This window comes from Mauremys mutica, chromosome 6 (genome assembly GCF_020497125.1).
Source record: "Mauremys mutica isolate MM-2020 ecotype Southern chromosome 6, ASM2049712v1, whole genome shotgun sequence".
Taxonomy (NCBI): Eukaryota; Metazoa; Chordata; order Testudines; family Geoemydidae; genus Mauremys; species Mauremys mutica.
This window is the reverse complement of record NC_059077.1, coordinates 22,807,092-22,826,912: the sequence shown is the minus strand read 5'-3', so window position 1 is coordinate 22,826,912 and position 19,821 is coordinate 22,807,092. Positions and strand designations below refer to the sequence as shown.

At 44.0% G+C, this 19,821-nt stretch overlaps 1 protein-coding gene across 2 annotated transcripts in view; it reads left to right on the top strand.

Moving 5' to 3' along the window:
- The window catches only part of ADAMTS12 (ADAM metallopeptidase with thrombospondin type 1 motif 12), a 274,545-nt gene that overhangs the window by 92,015 nt on the left and 162,709 nt on the right, over positions 1-19,821 (top strand). For both annotated transcript variants that reach the window (XM_045022339.1, XM_045022340.1), the window contains one exon: positions 7,161-7,335. In XM_045022339.1, coding sequence (XP_044878274.1) covers positions 7,161-7,335 — 175 coding nt within the window. The remainder of the gene's footprint in view (positions 1-7,160; positions 7,336-19,821) is intronic.

Genomic DNA, 19,821 nt, shown 5'->3' with positions numbered 1-19,821 from the left:
GTGATAGTTGGTCTCAATTCAGATCTGTCCTAGGCTGTGTCTTTGAAGTTATCAATATTTTTGCCATATGACTTGAGATTCTGCTTAAAGATGTCTTAAAGATGTTTCAATCTGCTGAAGAAGACTTGTTTTGAGAGTCTATCATCACCCTTCTGGTAACATGACCTATTAATCTAAGCTGATCATTGCCAATCATTGCCTTGATGCTGGTTGTTTTTGCTCTTTCAAGGATGTTAATATTTGAAACTTCGTCTTGCCAGCCAAGCTTCAGAATAGAGTGAAGACAGTGATACTTTTCAGGTTTCTTGATGTGTCTGTGGTGAGTTGTCCATGCTTTATACCAGTATAAAAGGGGTACAAGCACTGAGGCATTCTACAGTAAAATCTTTTTATACAGTGTGTTGGGAGAATGGGGGGTGCCGATAAGCGAAAAATGCCAGTTAACTAAAAGAGAGGGAATTTGGGTGCGGGAGGGGGTGCGGGGCTGGGAGTTAGTGTGCGGGAGGAGGTGCAGGGTGCCAGATTCAGGGGGAGGCGCTCACCTCGGGTGGTTCCCTGCAAGCTGTGACCTGTCCCCGCTGTTCCTAGGTGGAGGAACGGCCACGGGGGCTCCATGCACTGCCCCTACCCTGCCCTGAGTGCTGGCTTCACAGCTCCCATTGTCTGGCAACCACGGCCAGTGGGAGCTGCAGGGGCAGTGCCTGAGGGTGGAGGCAGCGCGCAGAGCTGCCTGCCATGCCTCCGTTTAGGAGCAGTCAGGATAGGTCGCCTCTTGCGTGGAGCTGCCTGAGGTGAGTGCACCCCAGATCTGGCACCCTGAGCCCTCTCCCATACTCCACCCCCTTCCCTGAGCCCTGTCCTGCATCCTAACTCCCTCCCAGAGCCCCGCATCCCTTCCGGCACTCTGAACCCCTTGTGGCCGTTCTTCCACCTAGGAGCAGCAGGGACATGTCGCTGTTTACGGGGAGCCACATGGAGCCAGGTAGGGAGCCTGCTGGCCCCATGCCAACCAGACTATGAACTGGACTTTCTATGAAGCTTAGAAATGCCAGTTTATAGAGCTTTCTGGTTGGTACAGGGCTGGATAGCACCGCTTTTACTGTATATCATCAGTTTTGTTAGTGAGACAAGGTGGGGAGGTAATATCTTTTATTGTACCAGCTTCTGGTGGTAAGAGAGACAAGCTTCCGAGCAACACCGAGCTCTTCTTCAGTTGAGTTTTGTTGACAGTTTGATGATATGCAGGTTGAATATCCTATGCTGAAATCTTCCAAAAGCCTGGCTTGCCTTTTGTATTCTGTTTGATATTTCTTGATCCAGGGAACCATCACTTGCGATGGTTCTGCTAAGGTATGTCAAGTGATAGATGGTCTTTAATTTTATACTATCATTGGTGATGTTTAGCTCAGTGGTAGTGGTTAATGGGGCTGATTGGAAAAGGACTTCATTTTTTTCCGGGCTGATAGTGATTCCAAACTGTTTAGTTGTTTCAGATAACCTGTGAAGAATAAACTGTTGCTTTCATTGTGACTAAGTAGAACACAATCATCCACAAAAAAGGCTTCACATATGAGTTCCTCAAGGACTTTTGTCTTTGCCATATGCCTTTGGAGACAGAAGAGTTTTCCATCAGTTTTATACCTCATGTAGATGTCCTTATAAAGTTTGTCAGTTGCATAATTCAGAACAGCTACGAAGAAGAGAGCAAAGAGGATTGGTCCCAGCTCAGTGCTTATGAGTGGGGAAGTGTTGCCTCTTAAAGGCACCCAGGGATGGTCTCTGGAGTTCCCAGATTTCTTGGTGGGGGCTCGAGACGATTGTATTTTGTAATGTTAGAGGAACCCCTAGATACTGAACCTAGCCCTTGTTGCTGCTGACACAACCTGGAATTGACATGTGATGTTAACCAATTTGGTGGGGCAGCCAAACTTTATTAAAATTTTTCCAGAGACTGTTACTGCTCACGGTGATGGGTGTTTGTTTTAGATCAATGGAAACAGCATAGAGTTCCAGGTTTTGCTCAGTGCATTTTTTTCTGAAGCTGTTTTACAATGAAAATCATGTCTGTGGTGCTCTGACCTGATCTAAATCCTCGTTGGGTTTCTAGCAGAAAGTTCTCTGACGCTGTTTCAACAAGCCGATTGAGTAAAATACAAGTGAGGACTTTACCACCATGTGTATGATAGACAACAGGAAGGGCGAGTTACCTCCTGGGGCACATATCTTTGTAAAAAAATGTCTGTGGGTATGAATCAGGTCAATTAATTTAATAGCCTCCCATCTGCAATGGGCATAAATGGTAGAGTATAGAAAGTATTAATTCCTAAGGCTACTTGCTTGTAGAGAAAAGAGTGCAGATACATGTAAAAGCTACTAACATAACTTGCTCTTACTCCATATTATAGTGAGTATGGTCTTGGCCAGATTTCCAACTGTTTCAAAAACACCCAGAGTTCAAAGTTCAAGTGAAAAGAAAGACCATTAACAAACCATTTCCTCCCTCCCCCCCCCGAAAAATATTAGACACACAACAGTCAAGATGGTTCAGACAAATCCAATAAGTTAGTAGAATGTAGCATCTATAAGTACTTGCTGTGAAGCAAATTGATTTTTGTTACAGCAGACGAAAGTTGACTCTTCCTACATGACCTTTCTCCTTTGTGTAAAAGCAAATTCATTGCGCTGTGAATATAATACATTCTACTCAATTCCTTGGAACAGTAGATCAGTTTCATCCCAGCCATTTAATTTCATTGCAGTCATGCTAATGTCTAACTATCCATATGGTCCAAAGGCTGGTGAACATAAGTCTGCAAGACAACAGAAAATGGGAGAAAATGTCCCCTGACAGAGATGCCTCATAACTGAACACTTAATAAATCCCAGAGTGCCGAACAAACATTAATCCTCCCAATATGTCTGTAAGGTCACTACCATATAGTAAGTAAACAATTTCCCCTGTGCCTGGGAATAGCTCTGAGATCTTGGATTGCTTCAGTATTCATGCATTTATAAGTTGTTTTAGTTCAGATGGCTGCAGTACTCCTTAGTTTTACTGTGAGTCTCATGATTCCCTTTCAGTGACAACCGTTCTGAGGTCTGTCAACCCAGAATAACATAAGCAATATTGACAAACCCAGGCATTAATAAATCATGGGATTATTTTAAAATACATTTTGAGTTCTTGTTTGGCTGCTGTGTATTGAGCCTTTTGTATTGATATTTTCAAGCTTTTCTGTACAACTGAGAGCTCATAAAATCTTCTATTAGATTCTCCCTTAGTATAAGGATTCCAGGAGCTGGGCCTTTAAGACAAACACCAGATATTGCAAGATTCATGATAAAATCATGAGTCAGCAACCCCGTAAAAGGGCCAGAACATCTCTACAGCAACATGGACTGTCACAAGCACATCAAACCTGTCCACTTGCCACACTGGTTTCCCACAGAATATCTGGTCAAGCTCAAGGTCTCGATCCTTATCTTCAAAGCAGTCAAAGGCCTGGGCCTAGTACATTTGAAGACCTACTTAAAGCTCTGGGATAAAGACTGCGATCAACAGCTCCATTCCTGACGCACAGTGGAACTTTTGATCACAAGGGTTAAAGTCATCTGTGTAGGAGACAGAGCTTTCATGTGGGCAGATCCGACACACTGGAATAAACTCTCATAGAAGCAAAAGACCATTACAAATCTTGCAACCTCCCACTCCAATTACAAGGTGTACGTCTTTAATGTTGTCTTCTCTAAGAGAGGAGGGGTGTAAATAAAACATAAAGAACCATATTCTAGCACAACGCTACATTGCACACACACACTTCTCCCCCTGGGGAGAGGATGGGAGAATAAACCATACATGGGAGATGTTAGTCACACTCCAACGCACTACTGCAAGGTGTTCAGACACTATATGGTGATTGAGTTCCTAGTCCCACTGATGTAGAAAAGGAGGGCTGGCATGACTCCTTCCCTCCCCTCCTGGAGACACTAGTCAACTTTTTGTTAAGGAAGAGCAGACCCATGTGCTCTGCCTCCTGAAGACTTAAGGAGAGTGTGCCAGTTGGTTATCCGTAAAGATTGCCACTACTTGAAGACTTTGGAGAGAAGGATTGCAGACCAACTATCCCACCACCTTGAAGACCGCAACAAAGGGTAAGGGAGAGCCAGGACCTATTAGAGAGAGAGCTAGAGCAGGTGTGGGCAAACTACGGCCCATGGGCCGGATCCAGTCCCTCAGGGTTTTGGATCTGGCCCGCGGGATTGCCCCCCGTGGCGCTGCAGACCCCGCCCTGCTCTCGGCAGTGGCCAGCCCCACGTCCCTGTGGCCCCTGGGCCCTTGCCTCCAGGCACCGCCCCCCGCAGCTCCCATTGGCTGGGAATGGGGAACCGCGACCAATGGGAGCTTCGGGGGAGGTACCTGGAGGCGCAGCAAGGGCAGTGCATGTGGAGCCCTTCATCCACACCTTCCCTAGGGGCCGCAGTGCTTCTGGGAGCAGCGCAGGGCCAGGGACAGGGCAGGCGTGCAGGTGTGCTGCTGCCACCCTGGAGTTCGAACCCCTCCTGCACCCCACCCCCCAACTCCCTGCCCTAAGCCCCCTGCCTGCATCTCACACACCTCCTGCACCCCATCTCCGTGCCCTGAGCCCCCTCGTTCACCCTGCACCTCTCCTGCACCCCAACCCCCTGCTCTGAGTCCCCTGCCACACCCCTCCTGCACCCCAACCCCCTTATCTGAGCCCCCTCCTGCACTCTGCACCCCTTCTGCACCCCAACCTCTTTCCCTGAGCCCCTTCATACACCCTGCACCCCTCCTCTGCCCCAATCCCTTGCCCTGAGCCCATTCCTGCACACCGCAGCCCCCCACACACCCTGCACTCCCTCCTGCACCCCAACCCTCTGCCCCAGCCTTGCATACAATTTCCCCACCCAGATGTGGCCCTCGGCCCAAAAAGTCCCCCCCCCCGTTCTATACTGCATACTACATTATTTGGCCCGAGCATAAAGCTCAGATAGAGATCTGAACTCTCCAAGTATTTGGAATGTTTGGAACTAGGGTTTTGGAGGCACTACTGTCATTATAACTTGCTCTTTTTAAGAGAAGTCTGGCCTCTCTTATTACTAAGTAAGTACCCTTGATACAACCCTGATATAACATCTTTGCCTTGTATAGCCTCTCCTTTGTAGTCCCTATTTGTTGGGCTCATGCTTGCTTGACTTCTTTATCTATGCTGATAACAGATTTAATGCTAGGATTTGTGTACTTTAATATTGTGTGTCAGACTCGTGTTTAAAAAGTAGCCTTGATTTATGGTATCTAATGAAGAGCTGATTTGTATATTTTGTTTTTAGGTTAAAAACCGGGACTCCTGACTCTTATTATTTATATTCTCATTTAAACCCAGAGCAGTAAACCTTTGTGAACTCGAGCCCTAATCCAGAATCTGTAAACCTTCACTGGGTCTGGAAGTTTATATTGACATCCTCAATAAAATCACAGGGCACTTTTTTTTTTTTTTTTAAAGAGCAACCTTGGTATTTTTAGTTTCATTTGCAATAGAAATTGGGCTGGAGGGAAGGATTTCTGCAATAGAGGCATTAATGATGCAGATAACAAAAACTCAGAGGAAAGTGCATTTAATTCACTTCCCACCTCCTTCCCCTGGGAGAATGCACAAGGAAAAACAGGCTATGAATACCTGCACCCCAGTCCCTCAACTCAAGGTGTATATTTGTATATGGACATTAAGTGGTGTGGGTTGGGCGCTGGAGGTATGTAGCACCTGCCTGGAGAAGGTTGAACCTTGGAGCAGGACTTCTTGGATCCGTACTGGACTTCTTGGACTTGGGCTGGCTGTGGGGCAGGTAATACCCATCACTCATGATTAATTATTGTTGCTGACACAGGGAATTGAGAATATGATGATTTTTCTTTCACGTGTGTCTCTTTTCTTGTGAATTTGGCTATGCAAGGCTGGAGTGTGTCTGTCAGGTGATCTTTTCTGCCTTCCTTGTATGAAGCTAGGAAATGAGGAGAGTTCAGTGAACAGAATGAAACAAAAGGGAGGATGGATAGCTGGGGAGGATCCTCAATCTACTACAAGCCTGGTGATGTGCAGCTGGTGTTGGATCTAAAGCAAGTCTATAAGCAGAATTGCTATTGGTCCAATGTGTATGCTGATGTGGGGAGGCTGTGCTGTCCTGTTTAAATGTTTGGTAACCCTTGTTTAAAAATGCCATGTGGATGGCAGGAGAAACTGAACTGAGTTCTCCAGGACAGTGCCTAAACTCCCAGTGTAGCCCTTAGAACATCAGGGCTAGGATTTTTAAAGCAATCCCATGAAATCAAGATTGGATGTCTTTAATCAGAGATGCTCTAGCTCAGCCAGAAGTTATGAGTTTGATGGAGAAATTGGGAGAAATTCTACAGCATGTGTTATGCAGGAGGTCAGACTATGTGATCACAATGGTTCCTTCTGGTCTTAAAATCTATGGAAGAAACACCCCTATTTCACTGTGAGGTCAGAGGAGAGTAAGGCTTTCACAAATTGTAAGACTAGAAGGAACCATTAGGACCATCTAGTCTGAGCTTTGGTAGAATACCGGCCATGGAATTTCATCTCGTAATTCCTTCAGTGGAGGGAATTATTCTTCCCCATTGTGCAACAGCCTCTATACAAGTTTTGTTGTTTAGCCCTAGGAAAACAAAAGACTTTTCTACTGTGTCATGAATGCAGCTTTTTGTCTGATTAACTTTGCTCTTTTGTCAGCGTTGTTGAAGTCTGAAAACCTTTGCCGTGATGAAGAGGGGCACAGCTTTTAGAAAGGAGTTCATGTGAGCAACTCTTGTAAGCTGGGCCCAGCAGGACTATGATGCTCGCGAGTTGTCAAAGCAGCATCCTCCATTTTTATTACCCTCAAGTGCTGAGTTCCAGCAAGACTTCAAAGTTCCCCTTTTTGTATCTTATATTACAAAGAAAAAAAAGTAGTTTTAAAAAAAACCTCCTTTATTGTTTTCATATAAAGCTGTTGAGTGAAACATGGCTAACTTATCAGAAAAGCCCAAAAGATGCTGATGTGAGAGAAGATCCAGACTCATTCAGATTTGAATCAGAGTGCTGGAGAGGTGCAGTTGAAATTAACATTTCTGTACTTATTTTCAGACTGGATATTTCCGTCTGCCCCAGGGGGACTACTTCATTGAGCCTGTCAAAAAGCATCCACTGGAAGAGGGAATACCATACCCACACATAATCTACAGGGCAAATATCCTTCAAAATGCTTTAAGGCAACGGCGTGAGACCACAACAGACAAGGAACAAGCTTGTGGATTGAATGGTATGAATTTTGTTGGAGATTTTTGCTTGTTGGTTGCTGAATTTTTTTTTAACCTAGCATTTCCGTTCCAAATATTTACACCCTTCTTTTCCAAGTGACAGCTTTCTATAAATATAGAAGTCATGAATTAGTAGTACGGTGCATTAGGAGCTCCATAAGAACAGTTTTGTGGCTTACTGTGAGTGATTTTCAGGGTTTCCTGTATTTATTTTAACCTTAGTGTAATTTCAATTTTATATTTAATTAGAGATGAAGCTTGTGAGTATCCATCTGATCTATTCTATGCAGAGTCCTGCAACCCTTTGCAGTCACACCAGGCAGTACTCAAATAAGTCCAGATGCTTGGGGCCAGATCTTCAACTGGTGTAAATCATTGGAGCCTCACTGACTTCAGTGGAGCTATGTACACTTCCACTGGCTGAGGATCTGTCCCTCTGGCTTTAATGATACCAACTTTCCATTCACGCTGTCAGAAAAACTAAACAGAATCTTACCATGCCAGGTTTTAGTTATATCAGTTCTGGGTATCATCTCTTTGGTTGAGTATCAATATTTCAGATTTCCACGTGACTGTTATTGGAATATCTAAAGCCCTGCACCTGGCTGTATTAAAGTGCCTCTAGTGCATTGTCCTGTTCAAAGAGGTAACAATTTTTGAGGTATTGTTTGTGATAATACAGGTTATGTGAGGAGCTACTTAGATGATCTAAATGTTATTACACTAGTGTGCCTCTTTGGAGTACGATTCTTGTTGTTGGTTGGAAGACCTTGCTCTCCCCTAATTACAGTATTTAATATGTTGCTGATTAGGATGCTGTCTGTCCTACTTTCACCACCTGTATTTGTTCCTTGCCACTTGGAGAATTTTAAATCTAGCCTGGACAAAACATTAGTAAACGTACTATGGGAAAAAATCCTTCACTGGAAGGAAGTCTAACTAGAGGACCATATCTACCTTAATCATAAATTTCTAGAAGTGGAGTTGCCGTGAATTCAGCTTGAGAATATGTTTAAAATTATAGTGGTTAATAAGGCTAATTCTCTTCCAGGGCTGAAAATGGATTGATAATTGGACTCCTGTCTTTCTGAGCCATGACTGCTGCTGAAGTTTTAATTATATGTACTGCTAATTGTGGAGTAAAAGGAGCAGACAGTCTCTCCCTCTTCCCTCAGCCCCCACACATGCCTCTACAGATATAAACCTTGAGTAATATTTGCTGTTTGCTGATATGAGCAATCAGTCAATGGGAGCTGTGCTTGAATATATAAAATGCTCTATATTGCTAAGTACTCTGAAAAATCAGGGTCCTTGGCATCTCAAGTTGGGCATCCAAAATTAGTGGCTACTTTGGACCTTAATCTCTCTGCACCTCAGCTACCCATATGTAATATGGGGATAGTATTTCCTCGTCTCACACCAGTTTTTTAGGTTAATTAATGTTTGTGAAGCATTTGGATAGTATAGAAAAGCCCTGGAGGAAATTTAATAATTCTGTCTTCAGAGCAGGGTTTGAATAGTGTGCAGTAACTATAGCCTAGGGCTATCCATGGAACAGCGAGAAGAAAACGAAATACTGAATAACTCTCATTAAGTGAGCACTGTTCATTCTGCGCACTGAATGAGGCGGGGTCCTGTGTAAAAAATATTATGTAATCATGTTATTAAAGACTGTCTCAGAATGGATCCATGGAAGGGGACCAAATTAGGGCTGCACTGATGACCTTAATTCTGGCATTTACTAACTTTTGAGTGCTTGACTTTACAACCTTAATTTCTTTTAAGATAGCTTTTTGTGTGTAACATTAAGTAAAGCATAGTCTTAAAGAGACTATAGAATACCACTGAAAATCTTTTTTCTACCACTCCTCCCTTCCCAGTTACCTTCCATGTTGGCTAGTTTCACATCAAAATAAGATTTAGGACTTGCATGGTGAGTTCACTATATTATAGCACCAGGAGCCGGAAGCCTCCTACATCTTTTTTCTTCTATTCTAAATGATGGAATATACAGAGGGGGTGTATTTTGTTTATCTTACTCTGTCCAAAACTCTCCTTCAAACTAATTAAACCTTAGGTTGGACTGGAGCCATTTCTACTGCAGAGAGGAAAAAAATAATTCCTCCACTAAGCTTCCCAATCTCCTCCTCTATCTCAGATTTTGAACATATTCATTGTGAGGACTCACTAGCACCAATTGTTTCTTTCTAACTGACTGTAGAAATGGAATCTGCTTTTTCTACCTGTGGTCAGGGGACCAATGAACAATTTGTATAGTGGTGGGTGCTGAGAGCCATTGAATCAAACTGTAAACCCTGTATATAATGGAAACCACTTCAAGCCAGGGGGTGCAGCAGCACCACCAGCATCCTTAGTTCCAGCACCTATGCGGTGGTTTGGCTGAGTAAGGTTTTCTTACACTGGCAGATTGCTCAATAGGTGCACACTTTTTTTCCAAAGAGCATGAGTTAGTTTGCAGTGAACGTGAAGTCTCTCTGAAGAGGAAATGTAATATTTATCATCTCTTAGAGACAGAGAGCAGTTACTGTAGAAGCCCGCATCTAGGGCCTGATCTAACTCCTATGGGCGTCTATAGATATCTTTCCACTGACGGCAATGGGAGTTGGTTGAGTCCCCTACGACACTAATACTTCAGTATGTCCAGTGGTCGCCCTATAGAAGAGGACTTTCTGCTTGTCTGGATCGATTTGGCAAAGAAATAATCATGGAGATGCTTGTTTGTGGGAAGAAATATTTAATGCTGAACCACTTTAAAATGGGCTAACTTTACTGTAGTAAGTCTCAGGAACAATACATTTCTAGAAAATCTTTTTGTCATAAAAAGTCATAAATTTCTAGGAGACTTAAAAAAAAACAAAACAAAAAAAAAACTCTCTCGGAAACCGTTCAGATCCTTTGTGGTTTTTTAGAAGAATTAACATGAAAATATATTGGGATAATATCAGACATGGATTTGAAAAATAAAAGCATTGGGTTTCCTGGTTGTGATGGATTAGTGTATGCTTCTATCCATGACTATGTCTACATTTGGGTGTTGTGTAGAATACAGACAGACACTGCACGCCCGGATAACACAGCTATAAATAGCAGTGTAGATAGTGAGATGCGGCTTAGGTAAATAGAGTAAGTCAAAGGCCCTACATGGCTGGCTGAACCCCCATGGGCTTTCTACATGCCCAAGCAGTGCCTCCCATGAATACACTGATATTTTTATTAGAATAGTGTCCCACTGCCTCCCCAGTGCCTGAGCCTTTCACTGTCGCATGTAGGCAGCACACAGTCAACTTGTGGAACTCCTCACCTGAGGAAGTTGTGAAGGCTAGGACTATAACAGCGTTTAAAAGAGAACTGGATAAATTCATGGTGGTTAGGTCCATAAATGGCTATTAGCCAGGATGGGTAAGGAATGGTGTCCCTGGCCTCTGTTTGTCAGAGGATGGAGATGGATGGCAGGAGAGAGATCACTTGATCATTGCCTGTTAGGTTCACTCCCTCTGGGGCACCTGGCATTGGCCACTGTCGGTAGACAGGATACTGGGCTAGATTGACCTTTGGTCTGACCTGGTACGGCCGTTCTTATGTTCTTATGTACACGTGTAGTGCCTGTGCTCTACACGCCACCCCTAAGTGTAGACATAATCTATATCAAACTACACACTCCTGTTTGATAGTAACACTATAGCAGCGTGACTTCACTGATGTGTCACTCCATCCTGGACTGGGAATCCAAGAGGCATTACCAGAGGGTGAAAAACGCAGAACAACTGAGGACTGTTAACCTGCGGGATCTTCTATTCAAATGGAAGCTCCCTTCTACAGTGAGTTAGCTATAGCCCAGAGAAACCTGGTGGTCTTGTAATCAAACAGTAGGTCACTTGATGAGGGACTTGAAGTCACTGGGGTTGGGGTAGGGGTCACCTGACAAAAGGGACTAGAACTTGATGAAATGCACTTTCATTAGCCATTTTAGAGAGAGGCAGAGAGGGAAGCAGACCAGAACCAGAAGACAAGGCTAAGCAGGAGAGGAGAATCCTGGGCTCCCTGAAGAGACAGTAACCAAATCCCAAAGGCCTCTTGGAATGTTAAGGAAACAACAACAGTACAGTTAGACAGCAAAGGTCAGAGGTACTGAATGTATGGCTGTATTCCAGGTGTCTACGAGCTCCACAGGATTATTACTGATCTGGTGCAGTCAGGTTAATCATGAGTAACCATATAACAGCTGCCAGTCCATGATGGGTCAGTGAGCCCTTCTGACCTCAAGTCTGATCTTCAGAGCACGATGTTCAGGAACTTTGTTTCCAAGTTGGGCAACATGACCAAAAAGAGCCAGCCAGTGGTGGCCAGTGATGACATCATTCCTCTTGAGGCCTGTTCTCAATGACACCTCCTTATGACTGATAAAGTCAAGCCATTGCATCCCCAGTAGTCACCTCTGGCAGTGCATATGAAGTGCCTCAAGCCTCCCGATGTTTGTTTAAGCAATGTCCATGATTCAGATCCATGTAAAAGAATCGGTGGTATCCAGGTTTGATAAATCTGTACTTTTGTATATAGTTTCATCTTCTTTTGGCTCCAGAGGATGGTGAGGTAAGGATTTGCACGCAGGTTTTTGTTGTTTTTATAGATTTGTACATCTCTTGTGCTCTCTCTGTATAAAGTGTGTGTGAATTTAGAAATTCTCTTTTGTGAATTGTTTACTGATGCACCGTGTTCCCCAAGAGGAAAGCAGTAAGCTAGAGGGTGCACAGTGTTAATGGAATTCTGAAAATGTGCAGTAGCTACTGGGGAGGCTTGGGAGAGCTGGCGCTAGTTTCAGGACCTAGGCAACTGGATTGCAGATCCCACTGCCAAAGGGGTGTCAGACACAGAGTCTGCAGCAAAAGAGTGTGCCTGGTGGTCCCCAGCCAGAGAGACAGTGCCTAAACTCTGCCCGGCCCCTGCAGGCCATGAGCACATGCCTGGGACACAAGGCTTGTGTCCAATACAGCAGCCTGGTGAATGTCCTGCAGGGGGAGCTCATCCAGGACTGTCACATTGGTACTTGGTGCTGCTCAGTCCATTGCATAGAGTAGCAGTTGAGTTAAGTGCAAAAGGACCATTGTGACAATCCACCATCTCTTTATCTTAGGTGATTTTATGGCCCCCTGTGGCGGGGCCGCTGCCCCACTCCTGGAGAACAGGGGAAAAACAGTCAAGCGAGGCTGATTGGGGAAGCAGCCACAGCTGGGGCCACGCCCAATCAGGGTCCAGCTGGCCCTGATAAGAGGGCTGGGGGCTAGGAGCTGAGGAGTCTCTCTCTAGCTGTGGAGAGAGAAGGACCTGGCTGCCTGGGAGCTTAGGGTACTGGGAGTAGAGCAGTTCTGGGGAAAGGCAAGAGACAAATCCCCAGGCTGCAGGCCTTGCTAAAGGCCAAAGCTGGTACAGGGGTTGCAGAGGTGCAGCCCGGGCTTAGGCAAAGGCAGCTGGTTGGACTCCCTTGCCAATGATGAGTGGCTTTTACAGACTGCAGTCTGCCCTAGTCAGTGGGAGCTAGATGATGACTGGCAGTAGCCACTGAGGCAAGGTGGGTTTAGAGGGTTGGAGGTTCCCCTGGGAGGGGAGACCTAGAGTGTGGGGGTACTGCTGGGGCAGAACCCTGAGGAAAAGGGCACCAGGGTCCAGGAGGGACATGGGGCCTGAGGCAGGCGAGACGTCAGCCGGCAGAGGGTGCTCCGGAGCTGGAAAAGAACGAATTCCCAGGACAACCAGCAGGAGGTACCGCGCCGGTGAGTCTTCGCTTCACTACTCCCCCATTACTGTAGTGCCTGAGCCCTGCACATCTTTTTGAATATGTCTGTCTTTAGAACGCAGCTGTGAAAGTAATGACAGTGGCACCTCCTCTTAATTCCCTGTGTGCTGAGGTGCAGGACTTCACTACAGAGCATGGGTCTGTGGCACAGATGGGGTTTCTCTCCACCCTCCTTATAGTGGATTTGCTTCCCAGAATGGATATATTGGGAAGGATGGTTGAACGATCAATGAGTGACTTTACTCCCTACTTATGTTCTATGCACTGGAAAATGCTGCAATCTCTTTTACATTGGCAACAATCTCATTCCTGTGTTCTGGCAATAGCGGTGTAAGCTAATTTATGATTTGCAACATCCTCAGTATTTTCGCATACTCTGACAAAACCCAGTATGCTGCTAGAAATGAATAATGTGATAGCATTATGCAAATTAGAAATTTGAGCATGTGATGTACATTTTCATTACTGCTGCTTCTTTGGAAATTGTGAGCTGACTCATTTTTAATAGCTCTGTGCTATTCCTGAAAACTGCATTATGATTGCTGTATTGTACTCTTGTACACAGCAAGTGGCTATATCGTTTCAAACTTGTATGAGAAATGACAAATATGACAAATGAAGTGGCCTAAACATATGAATAAAATTGTTTTGATCATTTGCACTGGCATGTAAGCCTAGCAGGAAAATGGCAAAAAAAAAAGAATCATGTTTATGGTAGTTGCCCTTACAAACTTTCCAGTAGCCCGAGGTAGGTAACTAACTTGGAGAGATTGGCACTGTCCTTCGGCAGAGTAAATGAAAGATTTTGCTGGGACTCTGGTCTTGTGTGTGTCCTCACATCCATTACTTTTGTTTACTGTAGCTTGGATGCTGCTGCTGTTAAATATACATCCTTCAAAATGAATTATTAATTATTTGCATTACTATAGGACCTAAGGGCCCTTGTCACGCAGCAGGAGCCCATTTTGCTAGATGCTGTGCTCCGAACGTTCTGAAATTCTCTGAACAAAAATCAAATGTTTCTGTATAAGAGTCACCTTCCTGCTCAACACTATGGAGATGACAGATCTGGGAAAGACTTCGGGATTCTTGCTTCTTGGGTGATAGGGACTGGTAGCAGAGTGGAGTTGCTGTGAAAGTAGCTGACTCAGTATCTGTTGTACTAAGTCTACTACTCAAAGTATGTCTACACTGCAATTAAACATCTGTGGCTGACCTGGGTTCACAGGGCTCCAGCTACAGGGCTGTGTAGACATTTGGGCTTGGGCTGAAGCCTGGGATCTGGGATACTACAATGGAGGGGAGTCCCAGAGCCCACGCTCCAGCCTGAGCCTGAATGTCTACACTGCAGTTAGCCCTGTAATCTGAGCTCATGAACTCGAGTCACCTGACACAGGCCAGCCCAGGTGTTTAATTGCAGTGTAGACATACTCTCAGTGACTGCAGAAACCTGCTGTATTTTAGAGCTAGGGCAAAAGGACTTAGGATGCTAAAACTGACAACTCTGTCCAGAGGCACTTCATGGAAGCAAAAATCATCTTGTCCTGTGTCCTCATTTTGGCATTGAAATCACTGATTGAAGAACTGCAAACATTTCGGAGTTTGGATAAGCATCTAAAACAGATGCTTATTCAGAAAGATCCATCTCTTGTCTGCATATGTAGGTCAGAAACTTCATAAGAAGAAACTCTCTTACAAGATCTTAGATATTTGTGTCTGTTCCTGGAAGCACTTATGGGGACAATGGCAAGGAGAGAATCCCTTTTGGAATGCTGGCTTGGGAGCTGCCTTTCCTGAATGCAGTGGGGCCGGTGGGCACACTGGTTAGAACTTGTGCCCAGACATCTTGTGCAGAAAGCAACTTAAAAAAAAAAAGTCTCGGGTGCTCACTTCACAGAATAACTGTTATAGCATGGGATAAAAAGCCCCCAAAATGCAGCAGTTAAATTACCTTTATACTTCCTACAGGATAACTCAGAGTGTAAGATTTTACTGAATAATGGGGATTCTTTTTGCAGATTAACTTGTTACCATCAGAAGACTCTTCTTAAATGTATGGCATACATTGTTTGTTGTGGCTTTTGATAGTGCAGTTATTTGTTTAACTCCTTGGAAATGAAAAAAACCAGGTCACTCATTTATTCTCAAAGGATGGCCTGTCTTTTTTTGGAAGAATATTAGAGGCTTAGCCAATATAAATAGTCTTGCTGGCCAGCAGCAGTCTGCTGCATACTATATAACTAGCTTATCTGCTAAAGGAATTGCACTGACATGTTTCCAGCACTTGTATATTCCATATTTAACCATGTCAAATCCTGGTCAGTCCCATTTTTTCTGTAGCTTCTCCAAAACACCAAGCCCATTCTTTCTTAGGACAAACTCCCAATAGAAAAGCTCAGATATACAAATTGCATTGCAGGGATTAAGTGGGATGTGATAAATGTAGGGGAAGGAGCATCTTTCTCCCTGGTACTTTGCTTTATGTGAGAGCTCTTTAATACTCTGTAGAAGAAATATTATATATTTGCCATACACAGAGAGTAAATGGGTATGGTCAGTCAGAATGACTTTTATTTTAAAGTAAGAACAATGGTGCACACACACACAACTTCCATGGGCACACACAGCCTCTCTTTGAAACAGTTGGCACTGAAATGAACATAAAATGAGTGTTTGTCTCTGCAGACAGCAGAATCCTTAGAGATTTACAAATGCAGTACACAGAAAACAATGGCATAGCAGCTGAACTGTGATGACAGAGCCAGATCAAGTAATCATTTTTCACTGCTTGATGTGAACACAACTCTATTTTTGTTTTCAAAGGTTTGGTTAAAAATGTGTAGCATTGGGTCCTGTAAATTTCAGGAAGTTTCTGGATAACAGTTTTTATAACAGAAATGGTGTGTGGAAGGAATTTTGTCACTACTTTGCATCCCATCAAGTACAGAACTCTGTCGTACATTTTCCTTGTCTCCTGCACTTCTCTTTAAGCTACCTCCCCCCTCCCCAAAACCTAAAGAAATCCTTTTCTATTTGTATAATTTCTGGATCTCATTCTTGGGAGTTAAAGCACTGTAAGTAATGCTGACGTGTTAGTCCCAGCTACAGCTGGGTGGGAAATAGTTTTCATCCACCAATTATTTTAAGAGTTAAAAATTTGTTACTGTGTTGAATCCGTTTTGAACTTTTGAAATTATTCTCTCTTTCATCCTGGAGCAGACACAGGGAGCAGTATAGCATCACCATTCATTCCTGTCCATGGCTTTTTCCTCCATTAAGCCCAGATTGGTCCTATCCCTGTGTACAATGTCCCACCATCTAGTCGGTGGTCGGCCTCTAGATTGGGTTGACCTTGGTTGTGTTTGCATTATTTTCTTTAGCATCCTATCATTCATTTGTCTTCTGCAGTTTCTCCGCCATCATAATAGTTTTGATTGTAGCCAATCCCATACCCTGATTTCACATCCTACTCTCCTTCTGAATTCATTTGCCATAAAAACATTTCACTGTACCCTGACATCTCTCAAAGAACTCTCATCTCTACAACCTCCAGTCTTCTGATGTTTGTTTCATTTAATGCAGCTGCTTTCAGACCATAAAGTAACACTGTTAATACACAGGTTTGATAAACTCTCACTTTGGTACCAGATGTAATGTCTTTATCAATCTATACTTTTGATAATTTCTGTGCAGCACTTGTTGCTAAAGCACATCTCCTTTTAACCTCACCCTCATCAACAGTTATCAAGCTTCCTAGGTACATATAAAATTCTGCTTGTTCCCTGCCTCTGCATTTCAACACTTTATCTATTGGTCCCTTTCCAAGATGCAACCACTTTGATTGGTACAAATATGGCCTTTAGCCTGCTGCAAAATCCTACCTCAGCACCTCATCGTGGTGCAGCGGTGACCCTGGCCATCTGACAACTATGGTAGCGGGGCGTATGCCCTGGTAGGTCTAACCATGCTGCAATGATGTCAGACTATCCAATCCAAGGAGGGGGATTGCTCTATCAGAGGAAAGAGTGTTTTTCCTTCTCCTTAGAGGTTGAAGGCTAGCTAAGCTTGAGGAGGTACTTATGCCTGCCCGCCTACCCAGTGGGATGGCTTAAAGTTAACGGCTAAAACAACACGAGTTAATTGGTCTTATTTCCCCACATATCATCAAACCATTCTTCAGTGGTGGAGTGGAAATTGAGCAATGAGAGGTTGCTAAAAATGTCAGGTGCTAGGCCAACATGGAAAAGGACATCTCTCGCTGTGTGTACTTACAATTGTAGGTTGCTGACGAGAGAGGAAATGTTAAACCATCTGATGGAGAAGAAGAAAAGGATAAAATGTGATATCCTCGGTATCTGCAAAACCCAATGAAAGAAGGAGTTGGAAGTCAACTGAAAGGATGGAAGCACTGTGACGCTCTGAAAGGGAGATGGCGCTAGAAACGTTGGAAGAGTCGGATTTGTCATCAGTAAGGATTGGGTTTCAAAAGTCTTATCATGCCAGCTAATATCACATATTGGTGTGCTGCATCTTCAGATGGAGTCAAAAGCTATCCTCGAGGTCATCCAGGCCTATGCTCCCACAAGTGCAAGTGAGGACAAAGAAGTGGAAGAATTCTACCAAGAGCTCGAAAGAGCCCTCACGCAAAAGTCCACTTACGCTGTCACGATGAGAGATTTCAGCACTACGGTCGGGCGAGGGAAAGCTGGTGAAAAGTTCATAGGGAGATACGGCAGCAGTGAAAGAAATGAAAGAAGAGACAGGCTGGTAATGATGGCAGAAACGAAAGAACGGTATGTGGCAAACACCTGGTACAAAAAGAAGATTGCAAAAAGGTGAATGTGGATTGCGCCAAACGCGAAGAGTAAGAATGAAATCGACTATATTTTAGTTAATAAAAGGCGCATCGTTCAAGACGTCTCTGTGGGGCAGCCCTTCGACACCGGCAGTGACCATTGCCTGCTTAGAGCAAAGTTGATTTTCAACGAAGTAGTGGAAAAGAAAGCTTTACAGATGGCAAACAGGAAACAGCGCCCGAACACATTCGATGAAGCAAAGCTGAAGAAAGCGATTTCTGGGTTTGACTGGAGCCAGATGGAAAAGTGTGACTATGTTGCGTAAAAGCAGCTGAAATTGAAAAGATGAAGAAGGCACAGGGAAGAATCGAAAACGAAAAGCTTGTTAGAGAAGCGGAGAAATATGAAAAGGAGCTCGGATAACAACCTAGAGTACTCCATTCTGTGCAAACTTATACAGCAAAAACTGAAGGATGACTTTGAGAACTTCCGGAAAGAAAAGCTCCTTAAAACAGCTGAATCACGCAAGAGCCTCAGGACATGCAAGCGGGAATTGGCGCAGTATAGATTGAGCGTAACAGCATTGAAGAACAAGGACGGAGAGACAGTAATTGACAGAGCAGGGATGGAGGAGGTCTGCAAGGACTTCTATACAGAACTGTTCAAATCAGGAATCAACATCCCTCTCCCAACGCTCCAAGGGTCAGAAGAACGCGTCCTCCCAGCAATCATCGGCGAAGTCCAAAGCGCACTACACCAGATGAAGAAGGGAAAAGCTCCAGGCAAAGATGGAATAACGTCAGAAATGATTTCCACAGGAGGCAAAAAACTGTGGAAGTCCCTCGCTTTAAGATTCAGTCGGTATCTCGAAGAAGGAAAAATACCATCAAGCTGGAAGGAGTGGAATATCATCTTGCTGTACAAGAAGGGGGATCAAGAAAATCTTAAGAACTATTGCCCTATATGCTTGCTCTCTCATATCTATAAACTCTTTACAAAGGTGATAATGAATCGACTCTCGCAGAGTCTGGATGAACAACAGCCAAGAGAGCAGGCAGGGTTTCAAAGAAATTTCAGCACGATCGACCATATATTTACCCTTAGCCAGCTCCGGGAAAGAGCAAGGGAATACAAACTCCCACTGTGCATCGTTTTTGTCGACTATGAAAAGGCCTTCAATTATGTCAAGTTAATGCAATATAAAAGGCGCTTGCGGAGCAGGGCATTAACATGCAGTACATCAGTTTGTTGAAGGAAGTGAATACTGGATGTACAATAGACATTACCCTCGAAACTCCCCTCCGCATTCCAATCGAGAAAGGCATAAAGCAAGGAGATCCGATTTCACCTAAACTTATTTACCGCCTGCCTTGAAATGGTTATGAACAAGATCAATTGGAGGAGAGGTGTTAATATAAATGGAGAACGATTATCTCATCTAAGATTCATGGATGACATCATACTAATTGCCGAAAGCACCAACCAACTGCAGAACATGCTATGAAGACTCGACAAGAAAAGCAGTCAGGTTGGTCTGAAAATGAACTGTTGCAAAATGAAATACATGCGATCAGATGTCTTACAAAAAGCCCGAATAACGTTAACAGGAGAAGAAATTGAAGTGGAACAGTACATATATTTGGGCCAAGAAGTTAATATGCGCCAAGACATGAACAGAGAACTCTCGCGAAGGATTCGGGCAGGATGGTGTGCGTTTAATTCTATCACGGACATCCTCAAAGGAAAAATTGACAAGACCACACGTACAAATATCTTCAATTCAGCAGTGCTGCCAGGCATGCTGTATGGCAGTGAAACGTGGGCACTGACAAAGAGAGAAGAGCAGTGGCTGTCAGTAGCTGAAAGGGCAATGGAACGAG